The sequence below is a fragment of the Littorina saxatilis genome, linkage group LG3 (assembly GCF_037325665.1).
Source record: "Littorina saxatilis isolate snail1 linkage group LG3, US_GU_Lsax_2.0, whole genome shotgun sequence".
Taxonomy (NCBI): Eukaryota; Metazoa; Mollusca; class Gastropoda; order Littorinimorpha; family Littorinidae; genus Littorina; species Littorina saxatilis.
This window is the reverse complement of record NC_090247.1, coordinates 32,730,729-32,758,658: the sequence shown is the minus strand read 5'-3', so window position 1 is coordinate 32,758,658 and position 27,930 is coordinate 32,730,729. Positions and strand designations below refer to the sequence as shown.

Here is a 27,930-nt window from a genome sequence, read left to right as displayed (position 1 = left end):
TCTTGCGAAGGGGCAAAGTCAGCAAAAGCTGATGGAGGAGGAGCAGCGGAAGTGGTTGCCGCAGCCACCCCTTCCGAGAAGTAGCGTGCAGTAACCTCTGCTGCCAAAGCCAACAAATGAGGTAGCTTAGCCGGAAGTCGGCGAGACGCTTCCTCTTCTGCTTCTGATGCTTCTTCCTCCAAATCCTGCTCATCCCCAACCGAAGCATCATAATGATCAACTGAGGGATGTCCAGCAGAACCGACGTCCGATGAGGCAATTTGAGCCGAAACCGGAAATGGTTGTGAAAAATTTCCGGAAACCGGAAACCCGTGGATTGAACCACCATCCGGCTGTCCAATGCCAGCGGAAATGCTGGGAAAGGAAGCGGAAGTAGCCTGAGCAAGGCTAGCGGAAGCCGCAACAGCGGAACCGGAAGCCACAGGCTGATGAATGACTCCCGCCAGCAGCGAAGTGCTAACGGCGGAAGTCAAACCTCTCCTGCCACCGGAAGCCGCCCCGACGCCAACGGTGGGAGCGGAACCAGCAGAGGACTGTATAGCATGAGCATCGACCAGCCCCAATAAATTGGAACCGGAAGATCCTGTAACCTGTCTGCCAGCAGCCGCCCCGACTGGAATTGCGGGGGCGGAACTAGCAGACACATGCCCTTCACATCCCATGCCCAGGACCGTGAAAACGGAGCCAGGTTGGTCTGTGGGAAAACCCTTACGGTCAGTGTGCAATTCCGCCGAAACGGAAACCGACTTAAAAGGCTTGCGTACTTCGCCAAGAACACCCGGAGGTGCTGATGTCCTAGACTCAGACAAAAACTTGTCAAAAGATGAGTCCGACATATCCAACACCGTCGTTGGATCTGCCACCACGCCAGCGGACGTGACCGTAGCAGACGGTTCAGAGCGAACCCGCGCAAGCGAGGAAACATTAGTAACACCCGAAGGACGAGACAGAGCAGCATGTTGGGCTATTTGTCTTTCCGACGAGATCAACTCATGCACTTCTGTTTTGAAAGACGATAAAATCGCTAGCAAATCAGTCTTAGACAAAGATGAATCTGCGCTAGGCGCTTGAACTTTAGTGGAAGGAGCCGAAAGAGAAACGGATGGTTTGTCAATCGCAACTGAAAACGATTCATCATTCGCCGGGTTGAAAACAGAGACAGAAACGTTATCCGCCGGTGGAATTTTCTGAGTTCGAGACGGAGTGGTGGTAGCCACCTTAACTTTGGATTGGGGCGCTTTGCCTGATTGAGAGCTAGGAGAGCAAGCCTGTCTGGTCGAACTCCGAGTTCTTTCTCTCTCCTTATCTTTCGGTTTGTCCGCCATATTGGATGACAAAGCTGAACCAAAACATAAGACGCAAAACGTTCCAAAAAGCTAATAAATCGCGTCTCGGTAATAAAAAGAAAGATCTCACCCAATACTTGGAGTAGTGAAGGAGACAACGAAAGCGTAACCAAGGTCCGATGGTCAAACACAGACGTGAATACCAGCAGATAGAAAATTGACGAGTGCAACACACGTCTTGCTCCGTGCGTTGAAGAAGAAGGAAATGAGTATTACCGGTGTACGGCTTGCGCATGCGCGGGCGCCGGTAGGGGAGATAACTACCGTGACCCATGCCTTATATGGCGGGTGGGTGTTTTTCTTTAGAGTTATCTCCCCATGTAACCATGTAAGAGTGCTTCAATGTCTTAGCAACCAAACGAAGTTATTGCTATCTATGTGAGTTGAGTAAGAATATGTAATTTAATGTTCCTTTCAAGATACACATTTTCAAAAAGCGACCAAGCACTCTCGCGTACAGGTGCACTGAAGTTGTGCAATGCGGATCTTGTGTTTGGGTGACACCCGTCTGCAGCACATTAAAGTTAGGAGTATGGGAGACAACTCCAACTGACTTAGTCTTGCGTCTGCTTTTGCTTTCAGTTCGAGACATTTTGACGAAGCGCACTGAGTTATGCCACCGAAAAATAAAAATAAAGCCTGCCAAAGTTCAACAAAAGCTGAACACGTTTGGTTATTCAACGGCATCCTGTGCTACATTAGGGTCAAAAACAGGGGGTAACACGGCAAGCGTCATTCTTGAAAATGAAACAATTCTGACGTCCTATTGAAATTTCTGAAAGCGGTCAAATGTCCTATTGATGCTGAAGAGCTAGGACATTTGTCCTATAGGTATGAATATGTCGCAACATCCCTGGATTATTCAAACCTTTGGTCTTTTATTAAAAGAACACATGTTCAGGCTTGTCTTTGCTTACCTGATGTAAAAGCATTCACTCAACACTCTAAAGCTCTTTCAATTTATCTGTTTACCATCTACTTTTACTGCTCTAAATTCTGCTGCTGAAATATGTGATTTTGTGGGATTTTTTTTTTTACCAAGCAGAACACACTCACACACACATCTTTCTCTCTCTCTCTCTCTCTCTGGCCACATAAGACTACACTTTCTGAATGAAAAGGGCAAGAAAATAAAAGGCACGGTAGAAATAATGAACTGCTAGTCACAGCACTCACTTTGTGAAGACAGGCAGCTGAGCGCCCATGACCTTGATACGAGCGAAGAGGAGAAAGAGCGTGGAGAACACGAGGAAGCCAGCGCGTGTGATCGATGTTCGCAACCAACTGGGAATTTGGGGCTTGCCTTTCACAAAACTTGCCAAAACTGACAGCAACTCCAAGAATGTAGCCTGTAATTGGAAGAACACATGCAATTATACCGGTAATCAACTGGCTGTTGAAGATAAACTTTGTAAAGCTTTACAATGTCGACCTCCTCTCCTTCCTCCTTGCATACACCCCCCATAAGAACACATGCAAAGCTGTTTTATACCGGTAATCAACTGGCTGTTGAAGATAAACTTTGTAAAGCTTTACAATGTCGGCCTCCTCTCCTTCCCCCTTGCATACACCCCCCCCCCCCCCCAAAAAAAAGGAAAAATAAGAAATGTCCACATCTCTTCATCTAAAAGACATAACTCAAAACTTCATCTTTAACAACAAACAAAATCATAGACATACTTTTATTTTGTTGTTGTTTAGTTGCAAAAACAATCATATTTCATTGATTTGCATCCACCTCTTACTTCAAAAATTGATCTTCGTTGTTTTGTTGTTGTCCGGTTTTTACAACTATTCCAACAGCACTGAACAAAATGTCATACTAACCCTTTGAGCAACAAAGACCTCATATACACAGCAGACTGCAATCACAGTGATGCCCTGTTCCTTGCACAGCATAGCAACTGTTACCAGGGTGACAGTCAGTACCAAACTTCGCCATTCTGCAAACATAACACAAATACATGTAAAATGATGAACTGGAAGGGCAATAATAAAAATAATAAAAAATGGAACAAGGGTCTGCAGGTGAGAGAAATAGAACAAGGTAACAATAAAAATGTACTCACCAGAAAACAGCAACAAGAATACATAAACAAGAACTGGTTTCGACTTCACGTCTTCCTCATCACAAGTTACAAAAACAATAATTATTGTAAGAATAAGCTTAACATCGAAGCGTTCAGATCGAAGTCTTAATGTTATAAGCATTGGCTTACATAGGAAAGTCTGAGTAAGTGACTGATGACTCCAAATTAGTGAAGAAATTCTGGGCGTATTCCACAAAAACTGTGCTAAAAAGTAAAATCGACAAAAAGTATAGATCTGACTTTAAGTCTGATAACAAAGGGAAGTAAGCGCTCTAAATGCATGACATGTGTAATAGAGTAAGTGAGAGTTATTCAGAACCATTCTCCTGACACCTGAGAGAATAACAAGCATTGACATGAACAAGTGACTTTCATCCTCCAAAAGTATGGAGTTTCTTTTAAGTCCAGAGTAACACATACCTATGGGAGTTCTGTAGCCTGTAGACTTTGTGTACGTGAGGAAGGCAGCCAAGAAAAAGATGGAGGACAAACTCTCCGCCCTGCCGACCACTCCAGTCACCTGGCACAGACAGAAGTTGCACAACTTCACTGCACAAGCTCCATAAGCGCAACACAATTTTCACCCAAGCAGCATTTTTTGCAGATTACAATTGTCAGTTATCACACCAACAGTATTCATGTACAATGGGAAAGAAAAACAAATCCCCTATAAACCCATTACTGATGTGACTAAAAACTGCCCATAATTATTACATCTAATGACACAAGCTCAAGAAGCATGGTGGAAAAGAAAAAACAACAACAGCAAAGCAAGAGAAGTAATGAAACAGAAAAGATTTGAAGCAGCAGAGAAATAAGATATACAGTGGAGTCCGGGTACAACGAATCTCAAGGGAGATACATTTTAGTTCGTTATATCAGTAATTCGCTGTAGAGTTTTCAACCCTAAACGGCCTCAAGACAAGTTTTCCCAATCACCTTCAAATGATCGTCCCATCGATCTTTCCTTGGAGAGTACAATCTCTGCATGTTTTCAACAGCTTCATAATATAATCCATAGAGAGAGGCAAACTAACAGCGGGAGGTGCATGAAAAGCGTCAGTTTTCACGATAAAACTTTGACTCGCTCATTTACAGGACATAACTGCACTTCGGACTGTCCACAGTGTTGAGCAATTTAGGAGACTTCACTGCCTGAGGAGAGTATTGATTCAAATGAACGCGTGATTCTATATCGCGTCACTCGGTCACGGATCGGAGAAAACAAAAAAACAGTTCCAGATTTCGAAACCATGTTCGTCAGCCATTGTTTTTAGCAAGACAGACCACATGTGCACGAGCTTCGCTGACGTACATCGCAAAATGTCATGACGTCACCACAACTTTTGGTTTTGGTTCGATCTGTTCCGTGCACCTCCCGCTGTTAGTGTGTTAGTTCGCTCATCACGCGATGTGCACTTGTGTTTGTGTATTTTTGTCTTTGGAGACAATTACTGACATCAGTTCGTTGTAGCCTTGTGACTTTTAGAGACAAAACGGCTCTGGGGCGATGAAAACGTGTTTGTTAAAAGAGGGGTTCGTTATGCAAATGAGTTCAAAAGGTTCGATGTAGCCGGAAAGTAACAAGTAAGAAATAGAAGGCTGTCTGCCGGGAAATCAATGGCAGTTTGTTAAAAGAGGGATTTCGTTATACCCAGGTTCGTTATAGCTGGACTCCACTGTACTTCAACAACAGCTACAACCACAAGAATAATCTGTCAACAAATTAGTTTAATTAATGCATGTACTCAGCTGCTTATATTTATCAGCTACTATTGCAGGTCCCCAATTCATAATCCTGCAGAATGTGTATTACGAAGGCACCATGGTAAAGCTTTGTACTTACAGCTTCTGTGTGTATGGGATGCACGGCAAACAGCATAGCAGCCAGAAAACTTGTTCTTTCTTGCAGGAACATGCCACATACTCTGTAAAAGTTTTTTTTTTAAAAAGGTCATAATGGAGGCACACACTATAAGAAGAGGCTTTTTAATGCTTAATCTGTGAAAAAAAGAACACTGAATTCTTATCAGCTTTCAAAATTTCGCATATATATATATATATCCACCCCCGTTTTGAAGAAGAACTTGCACATAGCGTACGTACACATGAAAAAACACAACTTTGTTGCTTATCTAAAAGACCACCATATATAATTGTATACTAAATTAAAGGCAATAAGATGTTAATTCATAATTTGAATTTTCGTATTTCATAACTTTTCTGACCTTTCGCAACACAGATATATTTAATAACTTCTCTGAACTTTAGCAAAAGTGATATTTCATAACTTTTCTGACCTTTAGCAACAGATTACTGATGAGCAATACCTTTCTAATTAAAATCAGCTATGCAGGAGATAAATTATGCACCCCAAAGGCTTCAATACAAAGACTCACTTCATGAAGAGAATGCAGACAACTGCATGTAGGATCACATTCACCAGATGGTATGACATTGGCTCCAGCTCACTCAACATGTAGTTAAAACGAAACGTCAGAACACACAAGGGCCGGTAAGACTTGTGGCTCTTCTCCTGAAATTGTTTTGAATTTGAACAAATGTGATTATGTTCCTCATGAACAAACAAACACACATAACTAAGCAAACAAATATGCAAAAAGACAAAGAAACAAGCCAATCCCTCTCACAACCCCTCCCCCCCCCCCCCCCCCCCAAAAAAAAAAAAAAAAAAAAAATCCACCAAACACCTGCATAGTAATTATTACTAGTACTGTACTGGTAGTCAACAACAACAAATTAAATTCCTGTCACTGTCAGTCACTGAGTTAACACTATGAAGAAAGCAAATTTTCTCTCAACCTTGTGCATGGGCGTGCCCCAAAAGTCATTCCAGAAGAGGTCGGTGACGGGCGTTTTGGGACGAAGGTCCTGATTCTCCACAATGGCTGACATGTCGTCAAAGACGAAGCCACAGTCCAGGGCATTGTGATAAACGGCTGCAACGGTCACCACCAGGATAATGCTGTGAAGTGTGAAGTTCTCCATAGCTGCCTGCGTTTACCTTTGATCCTGAAACATTGGCAATTGTTCTGGTTTTATTTTGACAGTACCTTGTAGAGTGGACCTGTAAACTTGTACAACTAAAAAGTGTGTGTGTGTGTGTGTGTGAAAGGACTTTTTTTTTTAAAAGCTGGAACTCTCGACCTCACGATCCACTGTCTGGAGCACTATCCACTGTGCCATGCACATTTTAGTGTTTACAATCACAGTGAGGAAAAAAAGCGATCTTTATTTTGAGAGCTACTGGTGACTGTCGGTTCCCGAGCCTGGGGGCCCCGTACCCGAGGCTCTTCTTCCGTAGGTTTAGCCTGGGAGAAAAGGGCAATGGGACATTTGTCCCCCTCAACCAAAATCCGATGGGACATAGTCGAAGCGCCTTAGATGCCTGTATGCGTTTTGTCCAAAGATGCAAAATGGTGCAATATGGTGCCATCTGAGAATTAACCGCTATATCGTGTTATCTGTGTGTGTGTATATATATATGTGTGTGTGTGTATATGTGTGTGTGTGTGTAATCCGATGTAAAGTGTACACTTGCCAGCGCAGTGGTACGTAATCTCAATGCGCCCTTTGACGCACTGAAGGGAATTGTGATGGGACATTTTCAGATTTAATGCGCCAATGGCGCAGGGCGCACTAGTAAATGAAGGGGCGGGGATGTAGCTCAGTCGGTAGCGCGCTGGATTTGTATCCAGTTGGCCGCTGTCAGCGTGAGTTCGTCCCCACGTTCGGCGAGAGATTTATTTCTCAGAGTCAACTTTGTGTGCAGACTCTCCTCGGTGTCCGAACACCCCCGTGTGTACACGCAAGCACAAGACCAAGTGCGCACGAAAAAGATGCTGTAATCCATGTCAGAGTTCGGTGGGTTATATTTATAGAAACACGAAAATACCCAGCATGCTTCCACCGAAAGTGGCGTATGGCTGCCTAAATGGCGGGGTAAAAACAGTCATACACGTAAAAGCCGTGGGAGTTTCAGCCCATGAACGAACAAACAAACAAACTAGTAAATGAAACCCTGCACTCTAACAGTTTATAATACCACGAAATGCAGTGCATGATCACTACATCAGGACATGCAATATGTGCACACGACATGCAGACAAATAGACTCATAATGCAAAACAACACGTGCACTCAATGTAAAATATAAGCAGAAGCTGAAGCAGCGATCACACTGTATGTATCACCGCCACTTACAGTTACAGTTGTCACTCTCACCGAAGCAACAGGCTTTTCATTTTTATACCCACGCACACGAACGTATTTCGCCTGCAGAAAGTCCAAACGCAGAATTCCGCACACTTCTTAAACCAAAAAAGGTGAATGCACAGACATAAATACACACCCTTGATGCACAGAGACACGACGTTCTAAACAAGGCTAGTTTTTTGCAAGTTTGCGTTCAGTTTTGGGCTGGAATTTTGCGATTCATATGGACGCCGCCATTTTGAAGCTGTAATGCAGAGCTTATGTATTTCGTTTCGGACAAAAGGGAGAAGTTATTTTTGGCAACGCCAAAGTTGCTTGGCAGGATTCGTAGGCATTTACAGTGTCCACTAGTGAGACATCATTTGTGTTGCTCCTCGTTTATCAAACAGAAAGCTATGAAATTAACTATTTTCATTTTGAGAGCTGAATATAACTTTATTGTCAAACTTTGTCTTACTTTCGTTGCCAATGACATCCGGCCATCGCGGCAAGTGTTCCCAAACGCTGAACCCGACACAGGCACTAAAAAATGTGATGAAGTTTTTTCTCTCGACGAATTGGAGCATTTCTTGCTGGTAGATTTTAGAGCCTACTTACTGTAGTCAGTGCCTACAGGGTGCCTAGTATGCCGAGTACTCAGTGACGACTTTGAGCAGAAGTGAGAATAATCAGGCCGCGCCGCAAACAAAAGCTCTTGTTGACTATGATCAGCGGCCTGTGTAGGCCGGCTATCCGCGTCACAAGTTGTCTGTTGGCACTGAATTCATGACGAGTCGTACAGGAGGTGATATTTTAAAACGTAATAACAAAGCCAATAGTGCAAGTAGGACGATAGTAGGCTACATGTATGTAATGTCTCAATTAAAACTGAATTAATCAACCCCGCTCCCATGCACCGCTTCACGGCCCCAAAGCGGCAAGACACTGGCAAAACTGATTGAAGAAAAGACAAAACTGAGAAATAAAAACAAAACAAAACCAAACTAAACTAGGGCCTACTTTAAACTAAACTAACTAAAAGAATCTAAACAAGACTAAACCGCTAAACTAAACTATCTGAACAATACAAAACTGCAAAACAAAGGAACAAAACGACCATCAGTGTCCGCCATCTAAAGCCTCACGGTGTGTGTGTGGAGGGGGGTGCCACTCAGAGTGTGTGTGTGTGTGTGTGTGTGTGTGTGTGTGTGTGTGTGTGTGTGTGTGTGTCTGTCAGGCTGTGTCTGTGTCTGTGTCTGTGTGAGTGTGTGGCAGTGTGTGTACGCGTGTGTGTGCGTGCTGCTATTTAAATTCGTTCTTTACATCTCGTTTTCATCAGTCAACTCATAGTTGAGTTAGTAGGCCTAATGCTAAGGCACAGCTAAATGCCTTTCTGAAAAGCATGAAACTGATGTACCCGAATGAGACCCGAAAGAGATAGTTAATAACATATTTTCAAAGACAGATCTCTGATAAATGACAGGTGGCATGGATAATGAGACAGATGCATCCAAGCATTATAAACACCTTGCCATTTTTTGTATTTTTCTATTCTTGTGAAAATGACAACGCTAAGCATATAGAGGCGGCTTCTTCCTTTAATGTGCAAAGCAGCATTAAAGGTACTGAACTTGTCAAATCCAGGTGCACGGAGCCCCTGGGGCTTTTAGTCATACCTCAGGCAGCTATCCGTTAGAAGAACTACCAAGTTTCATTGACTTGCACCCAAAGAGTCAAGAACTGCGATTTTTTTACGAATTAATTTCGTACTCGGACCCGGCTGGTCTTGACCTATTTTTGGATCTAAATTTAGATCAGGTAGATCACCACATCATGCACAAAAAGACACGTCACTAGAAAACTATGTCAGACGTCATCATGAGTTTGTGTAAAACAAAATGGAGGCCGGAATCACTCAGTTGAATCGAACTCCGACCAAACACCACGTAATAACTAGGTTAATTTATGCACTCGCTTGAACAAGAAACTGTCGAGCCGCCACAGATGTCGTCGTTTGGTAGTTTTGGGTTTGTTTTACCACCATAAGAGGATTTTTGAACTGTAAATGCACTCAGCTGCAACAAAAACGCAAAACGAAGGCTGTGAGCTGCACTGTGCCTTTAAGTGTAAGACATGAAAGATCCGTCTTGACTTGAAAATGCGCTAACTAAGGGCGGTCTTCTTCTTGGACACATACCAACAACATACAGCAGTCCCCATCCCAAAAAGGCTTCCACCTGTTTTTTCCATTACGGACCCCCGTCAGTACTGCCGCCTCCCCCCCCCCCCCCCCCCCCCGCCTCCTCTGTAGCCAGTTACACGGTGAAGTACTGTGTTAGAGTTTACGTGTGTGTGGTGTGTGTGTGTGTGTGTGTGTGAGTGTGAGTGTGTGTGTGAGCGCGCGTGAGCGCCCGTGAGCGCGCGTGAGCGCCCGTGAGCGCGCGAGAGCGAGCGTGCGTGCGCGCGCTTGCGTGCGTACCGCGTGTGTGTGTGTGTGTGTGTATGTGTGTGTGTGTGTGTATGTGTGTAGTGCGTGCGAGTGTCAGTGTGCGCGTGCGTGTGTGAATGATGTGTGGGGTCAACTGGAGGTTTGTTAATATGTTTATTAAAGTTGAAGATCGACAGTTTATGAAGAATTGAGGTGTAACGCTCCTTTACACACACAAAAATACGCGTAGTCAGCATTTTCCCTTACCCGCGACCGATTGGAAGATATAGAACTTTATCAGGTACCCGAAGTGATCTATTCCTTAAAGGAACTGTGCCTCTCGAATAACGATCATGTGCACCTCCAAAACAACTTGAAGAGACTGCCAACGTTCCAAAATTCAGAATCAAAAAACAAGAAAGGTAGGTTGTTGGAACGTTTGTTATTGACAAAACAATACATCTATATATATATATACGACTTGTGTCTGTCTGTGTGTGTGTGTGTGTGTCCGCGATGCACGGCCAAAGTTCTCGGTGGATCTTTTTCAAATTTGGATACCGTATTCAGCTACACCCCGGACACAACCTCATCGATGAGATATTTCAACACGTGCTCTCAGCGCGCAGCGCTGTGAGCGCTGAACCGATTTTGTTGTTTTTTTTTGGGGTTTTTTTTTTCGGGATCCACTACCAGTAACTCTTCCTTATCTTCTCCAGTGTTTTCAGCCGCGATTATCTCCCTTCCTCCGTGTGGCGTCAATCCATATTCCCGTTACTACGTTACTATTTTTAGAAGGTCACTGCACGTTACTATTTTTAGAAGGTCTCCAGTGTTTTGCGCGTTTATCTCCTTTCCTTCGTGCGCCGGCAAAGCCGGCGTACACCCGGCAAAGCTGGGTCCCAGGCACAGCCTGGTATTCGGCTCTACTTCTTCCCGGCGAAGCCGGTACCTGACGAAGCGGGTAATCATCTAGTTCACAGATATTTCGACCCAACGGTCTTTTAAGTGAACAGACAAACAATAACAAAAACTTAGCCTATCTGGCTGATTTTTTCTTCCGCCTGCCACGAAGCCGCAAGCGAATGAATGATTAGGCCTATTAATATACTATATCATTATATTAATCATTCATTCGCTTGCGGCTTCGTGGCAGGCGGAAGAAAAAATCAGCCAGATAAGTTTTCGTTACTTGTGTTTGTCTGTGCACTTAAGAGACCGTTGGGTCGATATGTTTGTGAATGTATTGTTTTGTCAATAACAAACGTTCCAACAACCTACCTTTCTTGTTTTTTGATCATTTGCACCATCACAGATTCACTCCGGACTTTTAAATGCAAGACGAGCATCCTCCCATTTAGACACGTACCAATAATCAACAACCTAGCTGGTCTTTTCCTCTGTAAAGTGGGACTTTTGTTTGTAGAATTACACTGTAAACGGAAGTGTTCCACTTTTGAAAGCACTTTTTGCAACGAGCTGCAAAACACTGTGTAACTCTACTAACAAATATAGCACACGTGGTAAACTCGAAATAGTGTTTACTATAAGTGCTACTTTTGCAAGTATAATTATATAGTATTCCACACAGTGTTCACCACTGGTTACAAAAAAATGTCTTCAAAAGTGGAACACTTCAGTTGACAGTGTAATTTAGCCGATTAATACATTTCCCACTCAGTCTGCACAGAGAGCAGCCAGGCCGTAGACGTTTGGTATGTGTCTAAATGGAAGGACGCTCTTCTTACATGTAAAAGCCCGGTGTGTTCGTTAAAGGATGATGTTATCCTGTGCAAGAGCTTGGGGAGATCTGTGGTGGTGAATACTTCTTCTTCTTCTTCTTCTTCTTCTTCTTCTTCTTCTTCTTCTTCTTCTTCTTGTCGATCACTCTGATGGTTACGCCGGTTCTCCGCGCAAATGTTGCCGTGGGCTGTAGGTCGTCCAGACTGCCATAGAGCTTCCCTTGCCGCACCGTGGTCGCCTTCGCCCAGATCTGGCTCCTGAGGCCATCGTGTACTAGTGGGCAAGTCTGCAGCAGGTGTTCCGTTGTCATGCTGCCTGTTTGACAAGGGCACTGGTGGTGGTGAATACAATAGTGTCCATGGGAAGGATGGTGCCTTGAAGCCTCCTCCATCTCCTCAACTCCGATTCGTCAACACCACACTCACACTTTAACGATATACACACCCAGAGGCAATCGCCACCACTTTCATACTGATCATCATCCTGAACTCAGGTCAAAATGAGTTCGGCTCATTCTATCCCTGACAGGATGCCTTGGTTTTCCTTGTCTCATTCATTCTCAAATTTAGATCAGTGCTCGCGAAAAACATATGGGAGATAACTCTGTATTCTTGTTTTGATAGATTCGCGTAGGACTGTAGCGTCCGGTCAGAGAGACAACTGGCAATAGCCGTGGAGCGATGATTATCAGAATGACTGATCATATCACAACACACTCTTGACTCCTTGTCAAGGACTGAACAAAGCGGCAAATTCTTTCCCATTCACTTCGCGGTGAACAGATACTTGAACGCGTACTTGGTATAACCTATACATTTGATTGAATCACTATATAAAATGTCTGTTTTACAAGAGAGGCTTTTGCTACAAACACGATCTTTAGCTCCAGATTAAAACAAAAGATTGACATTTGAATGATTAAAAACCAGCACCAAAATAAACAACAACAACAACAACAACAACAACAACAACAACAACAACAACAACTACAACTACAACAAAGGTAAGTCTTTGAAACGTCTAATGATAAACAAAAACAAACCACATTTTCACTATTACGTCAAGCAAGTGTTCTTTCAATTGGCCAAACTCATGATAATAAAATAATGAACAGAAAATGAACTCAAGTTAGCTCAGTTACATATATATGTGTCGTTTCTTCGATTTGGGAGGGGGGCGTGATTGTGGAAAGATAAAAAAAAAAAAAGGACGATAAATTATCAGATTCTCATCTTATTCGATCCTTAGGGCTATATTTTATATATTTCCTTCTCCCAGCTTCTCAGTTTTATTGTCTACATCTCCGTGAAACCAATATCCCACCCAAAGTAACGTATTCGAGACTTGATCAAGATAACAGGCACATGCTACTTTTTTTTCGTTTGTTTGTGTGTGTGTGGGCACAGACACAGAAAGAGTACTCTTTCTATGTCTGTAGTGGATGGGTAGGGGGGATGTCTGTGGATGAAAGGGGGGGGGGGGTTGCTTGGGGAAGGTGGTAGGGGGAGGGAGGTTGATGTTGGAACTAATCTGAACAACTTTTCTAACGCTTTACTATTGCATATCATAAGCTTGGGTGTTTTTGTCTCTGCGAGTCATGCAGTGTGTGTGTGTGCGTGCGTGCGTGCGTGCGTGCCGTGTATGTATGTATGTATGTGTGTGTGTGTGTGTGTGTGTGTGTGTGTCTGAGAGAGAGTGTGTGTGTGTGTGTGTGTATGTTTGTGTGTGCCGTGTGTGTGTATGTTTGTGTGTGTGTTTGTGTGTGTATGTGTGTGCGTGTGTGTGTATGTATTTGTGTGCCAGTGTGTGTGTGTGTGTGTGTGTGTGTGTGTGTGTGTGTGTGTGTGTGTGTGTGTGTGTGTGACTATCGCATTTTAATTAGGCGCGAGGAGAGATCCCCCTACCCACACGCAAGCGCATTATTGTTTCAAACACCAGTGTCGTACATGTGCCTGTGGTAGCGTCATTCAGCTCACCCGATCCCCAACCCCCTATCACTTCCTCCGCTGTGACTCGTCCTACACAATCTATTGATGCGTGAAGGGCTTAATTTCACGACGACCGGAGATACTGCTATACATATTATGTAAGACATATGCGCGCGCGCGTGCGAGTTTGTGTGAGTGTGTGTTACGGTGTGTGTGTGTGTGCCACGGTGTGTGTGTGTGTCACAGTGTGTGTGTGTGCGCCGCGCACCCGCGCGCGCGCGCGTGTGTGTGTGTGTGTGTATGTATGTGTGTGTGTGTTTGTGTGTGTGTGAGTGTGTGTGTGCCAACGGGTATGTCAGTGTGTCAGTGAGACAGAGAGAGAGAGAGAGAGAGAGAGAGAGAGAGAGAGAGAGAGAGAGAGAGAGAGAGAGAGAGAGAGAGAGAGAGAGAGAGAGAGAGAGAATCAGAGAGTAAGTCAGTAAGCCGGTAAGTTATGACTGTGTTTTCCCTATCCCCTGCTTGGCACAAAAAAACCCGGTGTAAGCTACAGCTGTTCTGTGCCTATGCGAGCCATAGGGGTGAACGGAAATCAGAGAAGGGCTAATCCTATACATGAAAGTCCTTCACAAGTCACCTAGCTCACCTGGTATGTTTAACCTTTTAACCACCAGGGCGATGTATACCGACAGATGAATCTTAAACAGCTGTAGAAAACTGACTATATACGTACATTTTATTGAGCAAAATTCATTTAGGACCATTTTGCTTGATAAAACATAGAATCTTTTAATTGCAAACATTGGCGGAAAATATAATGATCACCAGCCGTGTACTGAGTCAGGTGAGTCAGACACTGAGTCAGACACTGAGTCAGACGCTGAAAATTAAAACCCTGGGGTGAGGGAGACTGTGAAAGAAAGCCCTATGTTAACGTCACACTTGGGGTATGGTGTATGTGCGTGGGGACGGGGCGGGGGGAGGGGGGGGAAGGAATGGAGGTTTGAGGGTGGGGATGGGGTTGGAGGTGTACAGGGGGGTGGGGGGTGGGGGGTGGAAACACACCGTCACAAACAGTTAGCCTTGGCCACTGAGAGATGCCTCAAATGCAAACATAACTAACAGTCGAACATCAGACGAGAAATATAGGCCCTACTTCCCAAAATCAGAGGACCTCCATGTCTAAAGCACGTTCTTTGTTTCGCGTGTAAACAAGCCAAGAAGTCGCCACCATTTTTGGCAGGATTTTAAATGGATAAATCAAAAGAAGAGAAATCACTATATTCAATAAATAGATGTACTAAAAGAATCACCCCAACAACAATCAAACATATAAGGGTATCACCCGGAAACATTCACTTGTTAAATTTCATAAACATCTGTATTATATTCACGCGCACAAGCACACACAGACACCCTCATTTCGTCTCGAGTCCTAGTCTACCAAGCACATTTGTGCTAGTTTATTCTATAATGAATTTGTAAAGCGCCTGGAGCCAATTGATGGGACTCGCGCTATAGAAAAGTTATTTATTATTATTATTATTTATTATTATTTATGCAGTCAAATATTGACTTAATGTAGAGAACGAAATACGGACGCACATACACACACACACACCGTGGCACACACAAACACACGCACGGGCGCACACACACACACACACACACACACACACACGCACGCACACACACACACACACACACACACACACACACACACACACACAGAGGTTTCCTCCGCAGTCGATAAATCATTGCCATTAAAAACATAACTAAATGCAATAAAGTAACCTTTCCAGAGGGACACCCATTAATAATCAGCAGCCAGCCCAATGACTTTCATACATTTGTGAGGGTTTTAAATTGACATAGGTATCACTTACAACATTTATAAAAATGAATCTCACGGGAAGCAAGCAGGCTGTTGAGTGTTGGCAATTGTTAAAAATTGAAGAATACTCTTATCCCTTAACAGGTATGTAGTGATTTACACGATGGCTCACATGAGACGAGCGGTAGGGTCTACCTCCAACGTTAGTGGGGACAGTAGATGGTGGGGGTGGGGTGGGGTGGGGGTCACGGTGTGTTTGTGAGAAACATACTTCCAAGGTTAAAGGTTTTATTTGGCTTAAGGGGCGGGGATGTAGCTCAGTCGGTAGCGCGCTGGATTTGTATCCAGTTGGCCGCTGTCAGCGTGAGTTCGTCCCCACGTTCGGCGAGAGATTTATTTCTCAGAGCAGTCAACTTTGTGTGCAGACTCTCCTCGGTGTCCGAACACCCCCGTGTGTACACGCAAGCACAAGACCAAGTGCGCACGAAAAAGATCCTGTAATCCATGTCAGAGTTCGGTGGGTTATAGAAACACGAAAATACCCAGCATGCTTCCTCCGAAAGCGGCGTATGGCTGCCTAAATGGCGGGGTAAAAACGGTCATACACGTAAAAGCCGTGGGAGTTTCAGCCCATGAACGAACAAACAAACAAACAAAATTTGGCTTAAGGCTCAAAGAGTCGAGAGTCCAGAGCCAGAGAACCATCGTCCTGTACATCTATCTCAAGTACGAAGCCAAAAAGATCATAAAAATCTGGCGATATAGGTGAACCGTCACTAACGAGGACAGAAATTTGACAACCAACCACCAGTGGATTACCAACTACGGTTCATTTACCGCACGTGGGCTTTCAACGGGATTTAGGCCCCAGTCCCGCGTTTCCATTGGATGATGCGCGTCAAGCTCAGTTGCATGTCCGCTCATTTGCATCTATCGCGCGGCTGACATAGCCCTAACGTTCTTTCTTTCACACATGTATCGACCGGCGACTGAGACAAGATGTGATATTAGTGGAGTGTTGGTGACAAAATAAGCGAACATGTGTGTCTTAACTGAAGAGGATTATTCAGGCCGTGTCGAAATCTTTTTTACAGTGCAAAAAGGCATGTGTGTTTCCATAGCTGTCGGGCATGAAGATAAAAAGTAGGCACAGTGTCATTTATATATATGTGAATGCAGGTAACTATCGCTGCTGTTTGAACAGAAGCCGGGATTTGTTTCAGTTTTGAGTTTTTATTCTGGCGTAGAGGTCTATTTTACAGCGCAAAAATATATGTGTTTCGACCGGCGGGCTTGGACTAGATAATGTGCACGAATGTGTGTGTATTGTATGTGTTTGACTATTGCTGATGTTTGAACAGAAGCTGGGATTTATTTCAGTTGTTGGAAGGTTGCGCAACTGATTTTAACCGCCGTAGATGGGACAGAAAATGCTCTGCAGAAGAGTTGCGATGATATGCATAAACACGAAACGGGACAACAAGAAATAATTGTCATGCGAATGAATGTGTAATGGACACACTGCACCTGAGAGCATAATAATAATAATTGTGATACACAATGACACAGCCCTTCACAGTATTGTTGTAGAAGTTTCATTGCAGTTAGCGTTAAACAAAAAAGTGTTGAGGGCATTCTGCCAGTCAGTGAAAAACGCGGATTATATTGTCGGATCGATTGCAGACTTGAATCAATCAACCATACTCATACATCGTGCATTCCGTCCGCACCACCTGCTTTTGGATTAGGATTTCAGTGCAGTGTGGAGCTTTAACGGATCATTCGAGAAACGGCGTGACCTAATGGCGATTTAATAACAATCACTGTGCATGTCCTTGATCAAGGGTGGCCATTGAGGAGAAATCAACAATATTTGGGACATAACATTAAAAACACAAAATTGTGAACATTAAAAGTGTTGATTTTTTGAAGACACATTTCCAAAACTGGAAACCCACATTGGGACTTTGAAACAAAGCATTTTGAAAAGCTGAAAGTGTCGATTCCGTCAACAACAAAACGAAACAATACGACCCCCCTCCCTAAATAAGTTTTGTTTGTTTTTTTGTTTTGATAAATAACATAACAAATCTCACATTTTTGCTTTCAGAAGATATATATGATGCAATTTCATTCAGATCGAAACTCAGAACAATATGACGTCTTCATGGACTAAACGAGACGTTGGCCACAACAGAGCATCAGTTATTTCGGACTGTGTGATGTCAAATATGCCGCTTGCATCTATGGCAAAAAAGACTCTCTCCTGTTGGGTGGACCCCCATCTGTGAAGAAAAACCTCAGACATGGATACCTGAAGGACACAATACTTGACATTTGGAATTTGGTGTACGTGTACTTTGCCTCGAGGCATACACATCCTTGAAGAAAGATATCCAGCACGATATAGGCTACTTATCGCTACGTTAGAAAACGGAAGCCCACAACTATTTTCTCCCGTGGAAAAGAAACGAGAGATTTAGCGGTAGATAGGAGGAATGGTAAGTGAGTGTGAAGTCTTACAACCTGACTTGGTTTGAAAACTGTACATGTTTGCGATGAGAACTGTATAAAAAAAAAAAGTAGAGACCAAAGTTTGAAAGGTAGTAACACTGCAATCAAGAAGGGAGAAAACTGCAATCTTATACAATTTTGTGATGACTAGAGTCCAGAAAAGAACACTCAAATCTGGAGAGAGAAAAAGCCTCTCGTTGACGGGAAACAGTCTAACAAGGAACTGGAAGAGAACAAACAGTACCGCACGAATAAAGCTGTTTCATACAAAAAATCGTGTGACAGCGGAACACAGAGGGGAACATTTGGAAGAGAACATACTTGGGAAAAGCGTTCTTTGCAACAACAGAATGCAGTGAAAAAGTGAGGGGAAAAACTGTTCACTGTGAAGCCAGTTTCAGCAAAATTGTGTATATTGAAAAAGAAACGAAAGCAGAAAACGCGTACTTCGCAATTACACAATACAGTGGTCTGAGTGAGAAAAACAAATCCATGTAAAGCCACTTTCAGCAAAATCGTACATAGCTGAAACAAAATCGCACACAACTTCTAAACAAACAAACGCAGAAGCAAGAACGAACACATTCTCAAACAAACTTAAAAACACAAAAAGTGTAACTTAGTTATGAAGCCGAAAGAAACCTGCATCAGCACAAAGACTCAGCTCAAAAGATGAGAAGCCTACAGAACAAAAGGATGCGACTTGGGGAACTTTTGACGAAAGGTGTTTAATCTGCAATTTGTGACACCGCCACCATGGCAACACCTCACACGTTGTGGTGGGGAGGATGTGACACCTTTCTAAGCCTTGTCTTCGCTGTCTCAGCCGGACTTCTTGTAACCGCTTCAATCGCTCTTGCTTCACAAGGTATATTTTTGTGTGTACTCATCTATTTTTGCTGTCTTTGTTTCTGTATTATTTCTGTCTGTCTGTCTTTCTCTTTTTGGGATAAAAACAAGGAAAATGGATCAATGTGGTGCAATCTGAGCCATCATTTTCTTTATTTTCAAAATGATTTCTTTATTTTTTAAATTTGTTTTCTTTTCTTTTTTTTCTTTTAGGCTTGGGGTGTGGGGGGAGGGGGTGGGGGGTTCCGTAAATCCCGGAAACCCCCCTGGATCCGCACCTGGTGTGTGTGTGTGTGTGTGTGTGTGTGTGCGTGTGTGTATGTGTGTGTGTGTGTGTGTGTGTGTGTGTGTGTGTGTGTGTGTTATTCCTCCCTTTCTCACACTTGGGTCACAAGGTATACTTTTTAAATTCCTATGTCTGGCTAGCTGGCTCGCTGGCTGGCTGTCTGTCTGGATTTTCGTTCTTCCTTACTCTCTGTCTTTCTGTAGATCTGCATTTCTGTCTGTCTGTCAATCTCTCTGTCTTTCCTTCTGTCTTTCTCTCTGTCTTTTTGCCTGTCTTTCTCTGTTTGTCTTGTGAAAGTCTTTATTCCTTTACACTATCTTCGGGGGTGTATAGGTTTCACTCGGTGTGTGTGTCTGTCTGTTTGTTTGTTTGTTTGTTTGTCCGTCTGTCCGCATTTGGATCTCTGGTTCTTTCTTTGCTGTCAATGTTAGTAAATGTCAGTACCCATCTGTTTCTGCATCACTAAGTACGCTTTCTTATTTTATTCTTTTTGTTTGTTTGTTTCTTCGTTCTCTTCCTTCATTCCTACTTTATCTTTTTGTCTTTCTCACTTTCTTTTGCCACTGATGGTAGTGAGGAGGGGGAGATTTTACGAAGAGACGATATCAATGAGTGCCATTTCAGGCCTTAGTTAATGAGCCCGAAAGACTTCTTTTTACCAAATATCCAGTGCCAAAGCTCCGTGCAGTGAGCGGCTTCGTGAAGTCAAATTTGCGAAGTCCACTTCGCCAGATAGACGAATTCCGTCGGGTTGTATGGATTGTGGAAGAGTGAATGCCCTTGCCAAAACCTCTGACAAACATTGGAAGGGCTCATTAAGAGCGAGGGGTGTGTCGGGAAAACGTGCTTCTGTCCACGTGTGTGTGTGTGTGTGTGTGTGTGTGTGTGTGTGTGTGTGTGTGTGTGTGTGTGTGTGTGTGCGCGCGCGTGTGTGTGTGTAAGTGTGTGTGTGTGTGTATGCAGGGGCGGATTAGGGGGGTGGGTTACAGAGGTTCCGGAACACCCCCCCCCCCCCCGGCTGTCAAACTGAAACAAACCAAAAAAAGATTTTTTTGTTCTGTCTGTGAAAAAAACCCACCTATTTCTTTGAAAGAAATAATGAGTGGCTGTTGACACCAATTGATCATGTTTAGAATTAAGAATAAGCCACAAATTGTTTATAAAATAGCTAAAATTGTTCAGTTTCAGGGGGGCTTCCCCCCACCTTCCAACGGGGCGTTGCCCCTGTACCCCACCAGGGGTCTACCGACCCCTTGACCCCAGGTTGTAACACCCCCTCTGGCTTAACTGCTCCGCCCCTGGTATGTGTGTGTGTGTGTGTGTGTGTGTGTGTGTTTGTGTGTCTGGCTGTGTGAGTGTCTGTGTGTGTGTGTGTGTGTGTGTGTGTGAGTGTGTGTGTGTGTGTGTTTGTGTGTCTGGCTGTGTGAGTGTCTGTGAGTGAATTACTGATTGTTTTATTGGCCATCAGGTAATCTCAGGGACACTCAAGAATACTTGTTCCATGTTGAACTTCGGTATCTGATCTCGTTCGTAGTTGAACATGTCAAGCCGTGTTTTGCGTAACTTCTAGCTTGATTGATTGACCATCATATAATTTCACCTGTGTTCCAGTATGTCCATAATTATTGAGTAATTTAATGGTAGTTTTATTGCTCATCTGATAACCTTCCAGAAGTTCTGTTCAGTGAACCTGTACTCTTACTATTGGAATCTATATTTAGGATGAATGTTTATGCTCTTGCATAGCTAAAACGACCGTTGTTGCGTGACTAACTGTCTATTTAATTGTGTCATCAGAGAAACTGAATACCATTCCAGTTGTTCGGTTCAGCGAACTTTTCTATCTGTACTCACGGGTACTCCAGCAGTCCATTCATGCAGCGAATGTTTCAACCGATGTTCCAGCCAGTCTGACCGGCCGTACTAAACACGGCGTTCATTTTCTGTTGACTTTGACCCCGACGTCCATTCATTGATGGCCGCAGGAGCGGTCATCTATTGGAATGCATTCGGAGAGGTGACATGTCTCGTTTTGTTACCGTTCTCTCGAGATCAGTCATTGTTTCTCTCTCTCTCTCTCTCTCTCTCTCTCTCTCTCTCTCTCTCTCTCTCTCTCTCTCTCTCTCTCTCTCTCTCTCTCTCTCTGTATGTATGTCTTTGTCTGTGTCTCCCTCTGAGTCTCTCCGCTTCTGTCTTTCTATGTCTGTCTCTGTCTATGTGTGTGTGTCTCTCGCTCTCTCTCTCTCTCATCCGACTCCTGGCACACAGGTCAAAGCAGAGGTTAACTTGAGTGCACGTGTACCTAGCAGGAGGGGGGTGATTCGGGTCAGAAGTGGGGTAAAGCACTTTGGTCTTCAGTCTTTGGGTTATAGCTTTCAGTGGAGAAGATGCCAACATGAAATTGCACTATGCTCTACTATTTATTGTCCTTGTCTATCGGACACGAAGAGGGGAAGCTATAATCGCCCCATGCCATATAATTATACTCTTTGTTTCCTGAGCCTGGACCATTGAGACGGTTACCTCATAGATCTGTTCATTCTTCAGTTTGTCGGTGTCAAAAGTTATACCCCCATTCCACACATTTGTCCCGTTCCCGTACCAACCGAGAAATGCTGCCACAACAATGGAACGCTGTGCAAACGGCCGTTTTTTGGCATCTTTCAGCAGCGTCTGACCATAGTGGCAGCCGTCCTTGGTCGGTAAGGGAACGGGACCTAGAACAGATGTGTGGAATGCGGGTATGACAACTCAGTGTGTGAGAGCGCTACCGTTGCGTTACCGTTGTTTTAAGTTCCTTTAACGATCCAAGCGTTCCGTTACCGATGGGTTGAGGTTCCATTACCGTTCATTCTGATCGGAAGGGGAACGGCTACAAATTTGAACATCATGCAGCCCAAACTCAGCCGTCCCTACCGACCCTACCGTTCAAAGCAGTTCCGTTAACGATCAGTTACGTTCATTGCGGTTCTGTCCCGATCCCTCCCGTGCCCGCACCGTTCCTTGGTCGGTACGGGAATATCATGGAACGCCAGATACGCCATGTCCCCGCGGAATTCCTCCGCGCGGACTTTCGAGCTATTCTCGTCGTTGATTGGTCAGAAATTTCGCCCGGACTTTTAATGTCCTCGCGCAATTGCGCGAGGACTTTCGAGCTATACTCGTCTTTGATTGGTTCAAATGTCCTCGCGTAATTCCGCCCGGACTTTTATCGGGAACGTTCGTATGGGTTCGGCACTTTCTGCCCGGAGGTTTAGATCGAGAAATTTAAAAAAGTTGGAACGGAATAGAATCGGATCGAGGTTAAAATGTCCTCGCGCAATTCCGCCCGGACTTTTATCGCAAACGTTCGGCACTCGGATTTTTAGATAGAGACATCAGAACAGTGGGATTGGAAGAGAGTCGGATCAAAGAAACCAACATTAACCGCGCGCGCGCGTGTGAGTCACTGAGTGTGAACACAGCTATTTCGTGGAAGCGGTTCTTGCAAACAGTACACACTTCAGATAAGTGCTCATTAGTTGTTTCCCTTGATTCAAATAACGGGTTTTGCCTGACTGAACACAAAGATTCTGACCGTTTGTGCATCGGTTTGATTTGTCCACTATCCTTTTTTTCTGTGAGCGTGTATCATAATCGCACACACACACACACACACGCACATCTGAAACCCTGCCTCATCACCCACCTCACCCTCTCCCCGATTTGGAAAAATTTGAGAAAGAAATATAATTTGAAACAGTATTATCTGACGCCCGAGCAAATATTCTCGAAACAGCCCTCCCTAACTCTCTTGCTGTCCTTGTCACAGGCACAGGGATGGTTCAATTTGGAAGTTTTGAATTTTTTCCCGGACACAGAAGAGGTTATTATTACTCTCGTGTCGAACGTGCCTGTTGTCAATGTCGTTTGGCAAACTTTTAAAGCAATAGAGTTGATTTTGAAGGGCTTTATTTTGGAACGAAATATAAGTTGGTTTATCCACACACAGAGGCATAGACACAGACGCAAACACAGACAGACAGACAGACATACAGACAGGAAGGCAGGCAGGCAGGCATGCAGGCAGGGAGGCAGGCAGGCAGACAGAGACAGCCAGACACAGACGGATACACAGAAACAGACACACACACACACATACACACACATACACTGCTCACGCACGCACGCGCACACACAGACACTCTCTTTCTCTCTCTCAGGCTCTCTCTCTCTCACACACACACACACACACACATACACACAGACACTCTCTCTCTCTCTCTCTTACACACACACACACACACACACACATAAACACATGACACACACACACACGCGCAATCACACACACACACACACACACACACACACACACACACACACACACACACACAGACATACACACAACCACACCGACAAACACACACACAGACATACACACGCACACGCTCACACACACACACAAACACACACGCACACGCACGCACACACATATACTCACACACACACACGACAATCCAATTCTAGCAACACAGAATAATTCAGTAGATATTTTTTCTCCTGTGTAACATTTTGTCAGTAAGCTTACTTGTGTGATTGGACTGTTGATAGTACTGATTATCCGAATCCCCTTCTCTCACACACACTGTGTCTCCCTGTCTGTCTGTCTGACTCTTTCTTTCATTCTCTGTCTCTCTTTCCCTCCCTCTTTCGGTCTGTCTAGGCTGTCTGTCTGTCTCGCGCTGTCTCCCTCTCTCTCTCTTTCTCTCTCTCTCTCTTTCGCGCATGGAGACAGCCACATTCTTGGACACCACTGACATACATTTTCAATCTCAAAACCTTGGACAACTTTTGGAAGAACTGACGAAGTCCTCACTTTAGTCTGGACGTAAAAACAAGGCGTAACATTTCAACAATGGACGATTTACAGTGGTCGTGAAAGTGACCCGAGGCATTGTGGGCCCCGCGTCTCTTTAACACTGTGAGGTCACACAGGGGCGAGCATTCCAACAATACATACAGAGGTCACCTTTCATTCCTGAAAGGACGGAGGAAGGAAGTGGGATTTGAGGTGGGCGGGGGAGGTGTGGGGTGGAGTGTGTGTGAATATGTGTGTGTGTGTGTGTGTGTGTGTGGGGGGGGTGGGTTAACGAATTAAAGCTGTTATAGTTTGAGTTTAGGTGGCGGAGAAAGGGAATGGGGTGGGTTATACAGGCTTAAAGGCAAAGTCCTTCCCGAGAAACCAACAGACATAGCCGACTCAGCATTTCAGATCTGACAAGGCTTTTCTTCTCTTTTTTAAAATTTTTTTTTTTTTACATGCGGGGTCCGTTAAGAGACGTCTCCACTTGAACGCATACCAAAAATCACCATCCTGTTTGCTTCCTGTGCAGAATGAGAATATTTTGAGGAATGAATTTCACATTTTGCCACCAGTGTCCGCCAAGAAATTATTTCATAAAAAAACTCACTCACTCAGGCTGCTGCTTTTTGGTGCGTCCAAACGCAGGGACGGTCTTATCCCGTGTAAAACCATGACCAGATCTGAGACGGTGTATGGTTTTGTTTTTTTTTACACGTGGAGGACCGTACCTTTAAAACTGAATGGTTTTATTTACACGTGGAGGACCGTACCTTTACAGCTGAATGGTTTTATTTACACGTAGAGGACCGTACCTTTAAAGCTGAATGGTTTTATTTACACGTGGAGGACCGTAAATTTAAAGCTGAATGGTTTTATTTACACGTGGAGGACCGTACCTTTACAGCTGAATGGTTTTATTTACACGTAGAGGACCGTACCTTTAAAGCTGAATGGTTTTGTTTACACGTGGAGGACCGTACCTTTAAAGCTGAATGGTTTTATTTACACGTGGAGGACCGTACCTTTAAAGCTGAATGGTTTTATTTACACGTGGAGGACCGTACCTTTAAATCTGAATGGTTTTATTTACACGTGGAGGACCGTACCTTTAAAGCTGAATGGTTTTATTTATACGTGGAGGACCGTACCTTTAAAGCTGAATGGTTTTATTTACACGTGGAGGACCGTAAATTTAAAGCTGAATGGTTTTATTTATACGTGGAGGACCGTAAATTTAAAGCTGAATGGTTTTATTTACACGTGGAGGACCGTAAATTTAAAGCTGAATGGTTTTATTTACACGTGGAGGACCGTACCTTTACAGACTTTACAGCTGAATGGTTTTATTTACACGTGGAGGACCGTACCTTTACAGACTTTACAGCTGAATGGTTTTATTTACACGTGGAGGACCGTACCTTTACAGACTTTACAGCTGAATGGTTTTATTTACACGTGGAGGACCGTACCTTTAAAGCTGAATGGGTTTATGTACACGTGGAGGACCGTACCTTTAAAGCTGAATGGTTTTATTTACACGTGGAGGACCGTAAATTTAAAGCTGAATGGTTTTATTTATACGTGGAGGACCGTAAATTTAAAGCTGAATGGGTTTATGTACACGTGGAGGACCGTACCTTTAAAGCTGAATGATTTTATTTACACGTGGAGGACCGTACCTTTAAAGCTGAATGGTTTTATTTACACGTGGAGGACCGTACCTTTAAAGCTGAATGGGTTTATGTACACGTGGAGGACCGTACCTTTAAAGCTGAATGGGTTTATGTACACGTGGAGGACCGTACCTTTAAAGCTGAATGGGTTTATGTACACGTGGAGGACCGTACCTTTAAAGCTGAATGGGTTTATGTACACGTGGAGGACCGTAAATTTAAAGCTGAATGGTTTTATTTACACGTGGAGGACCGTACCTTTACAGACTTTACAGCTGAATGGTTTTATTTACACGTGGAGGACCGTACCTTTACAGCTGAATGGGTTTATTTACACGTGGAGGACCGTAAATTTAAAGCTGAATGGTTTTATTTACACGTGGAGGACCGTACCTTTACAGACTTTACAGCTGAATGGTTTTATTTACACGTGGAGGACCGTACCTTTAAAGCTGAATGGTTTTATTTACACGTGGAGGACCGTACCTTTACAGCTGAATGGTTTTATTTACACGTGGAGGACCGTACCTTTAAAGCTGAATGGTTTGCGGTAAGGTGACAGAGGAAGGAGATGGGGATGGGGGACGCAGGCTTAAAGCTGTATCGCTTGTGTTGGGTTGGCGCTACGTTGAGGTTACAATTGTTGGAGTTACATACATGTATCAAGTTTGACCGGGAGTCGATCTTCGACACGTAATGAGCTTTTGGCTGGCGAAGGGCTAGATGTTTAAATTAAAGGCAGTGTCCTGAGCTCTGTCGAGGCAAACATGACCATGTACATGGTCAGACTAGCTGAGGTCAGTTTCATGGAATAGTTTGTTGTCTTTACACTTTTTCTTTGCAGTCGACCATAGGTGGTCAGGCTGTTTTTCAGGTTAAATCAAAAGCGTATTCAACATTTACGAAATCAGTTACTAATCATACAGTGTATGCAAGAGAAGAACTGTAAATTCTACTAATGAGCATGCTCAATGGTACACGTTAATATTGGGAGACTACAAATGCTCAAACATTTACAAAGATTTTTACAGTCTTGTTATAGTCTTTTTTGCAAACCCTTCTGTCGGGAAATAGATTATCATAGTAAACGAGGTCCAGTTTAGAGATGGGTTAAACAGAAGCTTAATAAATCTAGATGTATTCAGTTAACCTCCATTAAAGGCTGACATAGTCCTATTTAATTAGTTTAATTACTTCCAGGGCTTTTCCCATCGTTGCGGGGATGTATAAATTAAGCTTCCTGCAAAGTTTTACGTTTGAAGTCCTTACCAATTACGAGAAATAATTAATTCTTTATTGCATTGTTTAGCAACAGTTCTCCAGGACTTGGGCTATTTTTAGACCGTTGACGTCACTTCGTGACGTTTCATAAACCAAAGATGGCGTTTGAGACTGTTCTGTTTACATTCGACACTATCAACACCACTTTGCATTACTGAAATAATTTTTTCTGTGTTCGAAAGCTACAGCCAATCGTTATTATATCCCCTTAGGTACAGTTTTATAACATTATTGGCACATGTAAACAATATGAATTAATTAATAAACGCTACGAATATGACTGCCTTTAAACAATATGCAACAAAAAGAACACAACAAGTTATACCCATGATCATGTGTACTAGAATTTGGGCAAACTGCAAACCTCTAGACATTTACTTATAGTCAGGGCTTAGAAACATGAATACACGCATGCAGGAAGAAGAAGAACAAAATTGAGAAAGAAAGCAGCCCGAATTTCCATGAGGGTAATCTCACAGAACTAAATGAAATCTTATCCCTTATCCCTTTGAATGTCGGGAGAACAACGAAGGTAGCGACAGTAGAATAGAACTAATGAACAACAACATTATTTAACAACAAAGACATTCATCCTGACAATTTTATTGTCACGCCTTTTTTATTTCAAGAAGACAAACCCAAATTGAACGTACAAAACTGTATTGTTGCAGACCAGATTGAAACTGATCAATCTCCGACTGAACACGAAGACGTTGAAAAGCAACTTTTTCGAGAAAAAAAAGTGCAGTGTTTTTGCACCCGGAAGTGTGAATTAGGTGCAGCATGTATTTTTGAATTTCAAGCTGACAGTTTATTCATAATAAATCTTGCGGAGCGACACAAATTCTCCGGAGGAAGTCATGAAAAACGTCAATGTGTGGTTGATCTGTTCAACTGTAA

The 27,930-nt window shown here is 43.6% G+C and overlaps 2 protein-coding genes across 2 annotated transcripts in view; one reads left to right on the top strand and one right to left on the bottom strand.

The window, feature by feature from the left end:
• LOC138962182 (protein O-mannosyl-transferase TMTC3-like) overlaps window positions 1-7,921 on the bottom strand; it is a 34,118-nt gene extending 26,197 nt beyond the window's left edge. The window contains exons 1-7 of the mRNA XM_070333910.1: window positions 7,809-7,921; window positions 6,260-6,469; window positions 5,836-5,972; window positions 5,283-5,364; window positions 3,857-3,956; window positions 3,174-3,289; window positions 2,523-2,695 (exon numbers count right to left, since the gene is read on the bottom strand). Of these exons, the coding sequence (XP_070190011.1) occupies window positions 2,523-2,695; window positions 3,174-3,289; window positions 3,857-3,956; window positions 5,283-5,364; window positions 5,836-5,972; window positions 6,260-6,445 (794 nt within the window). The 5' untranslated portion in view covers window positions 6,446-6,469; window positions 7,809-7,921. The remainder of the gene's footprint in view (window positions 1-2,522; window positions 2,696-3,173; window positions 3,290-3,856; window positions 3,957-5,282; window positions 5,365-5,835; window positions 5,973-6,259; window positions 6,470-7,808) is intronic.
• An 8,616-nt stretch (window positions 7,922-16,537) lies between these two features.
• LOC138962179 (uncharacterized) overlaps window positions 16,538-27,930 on the top strand; it is a 62,095-nt gene continuing 50,702 nt past the window's right edge. The window contains exon 1 of the mRNA XM_070333904.1: window positions 16,538-18,963. Coding sequence (XP_070190005.1) covers window positions 18,852-18,963 — 112 coding nt within the window. The 5' untranslated portion in view covers window positions 16,538-18,851. The remainder of the gene's footprint in view (window positions 18,964-27,930) is intronic.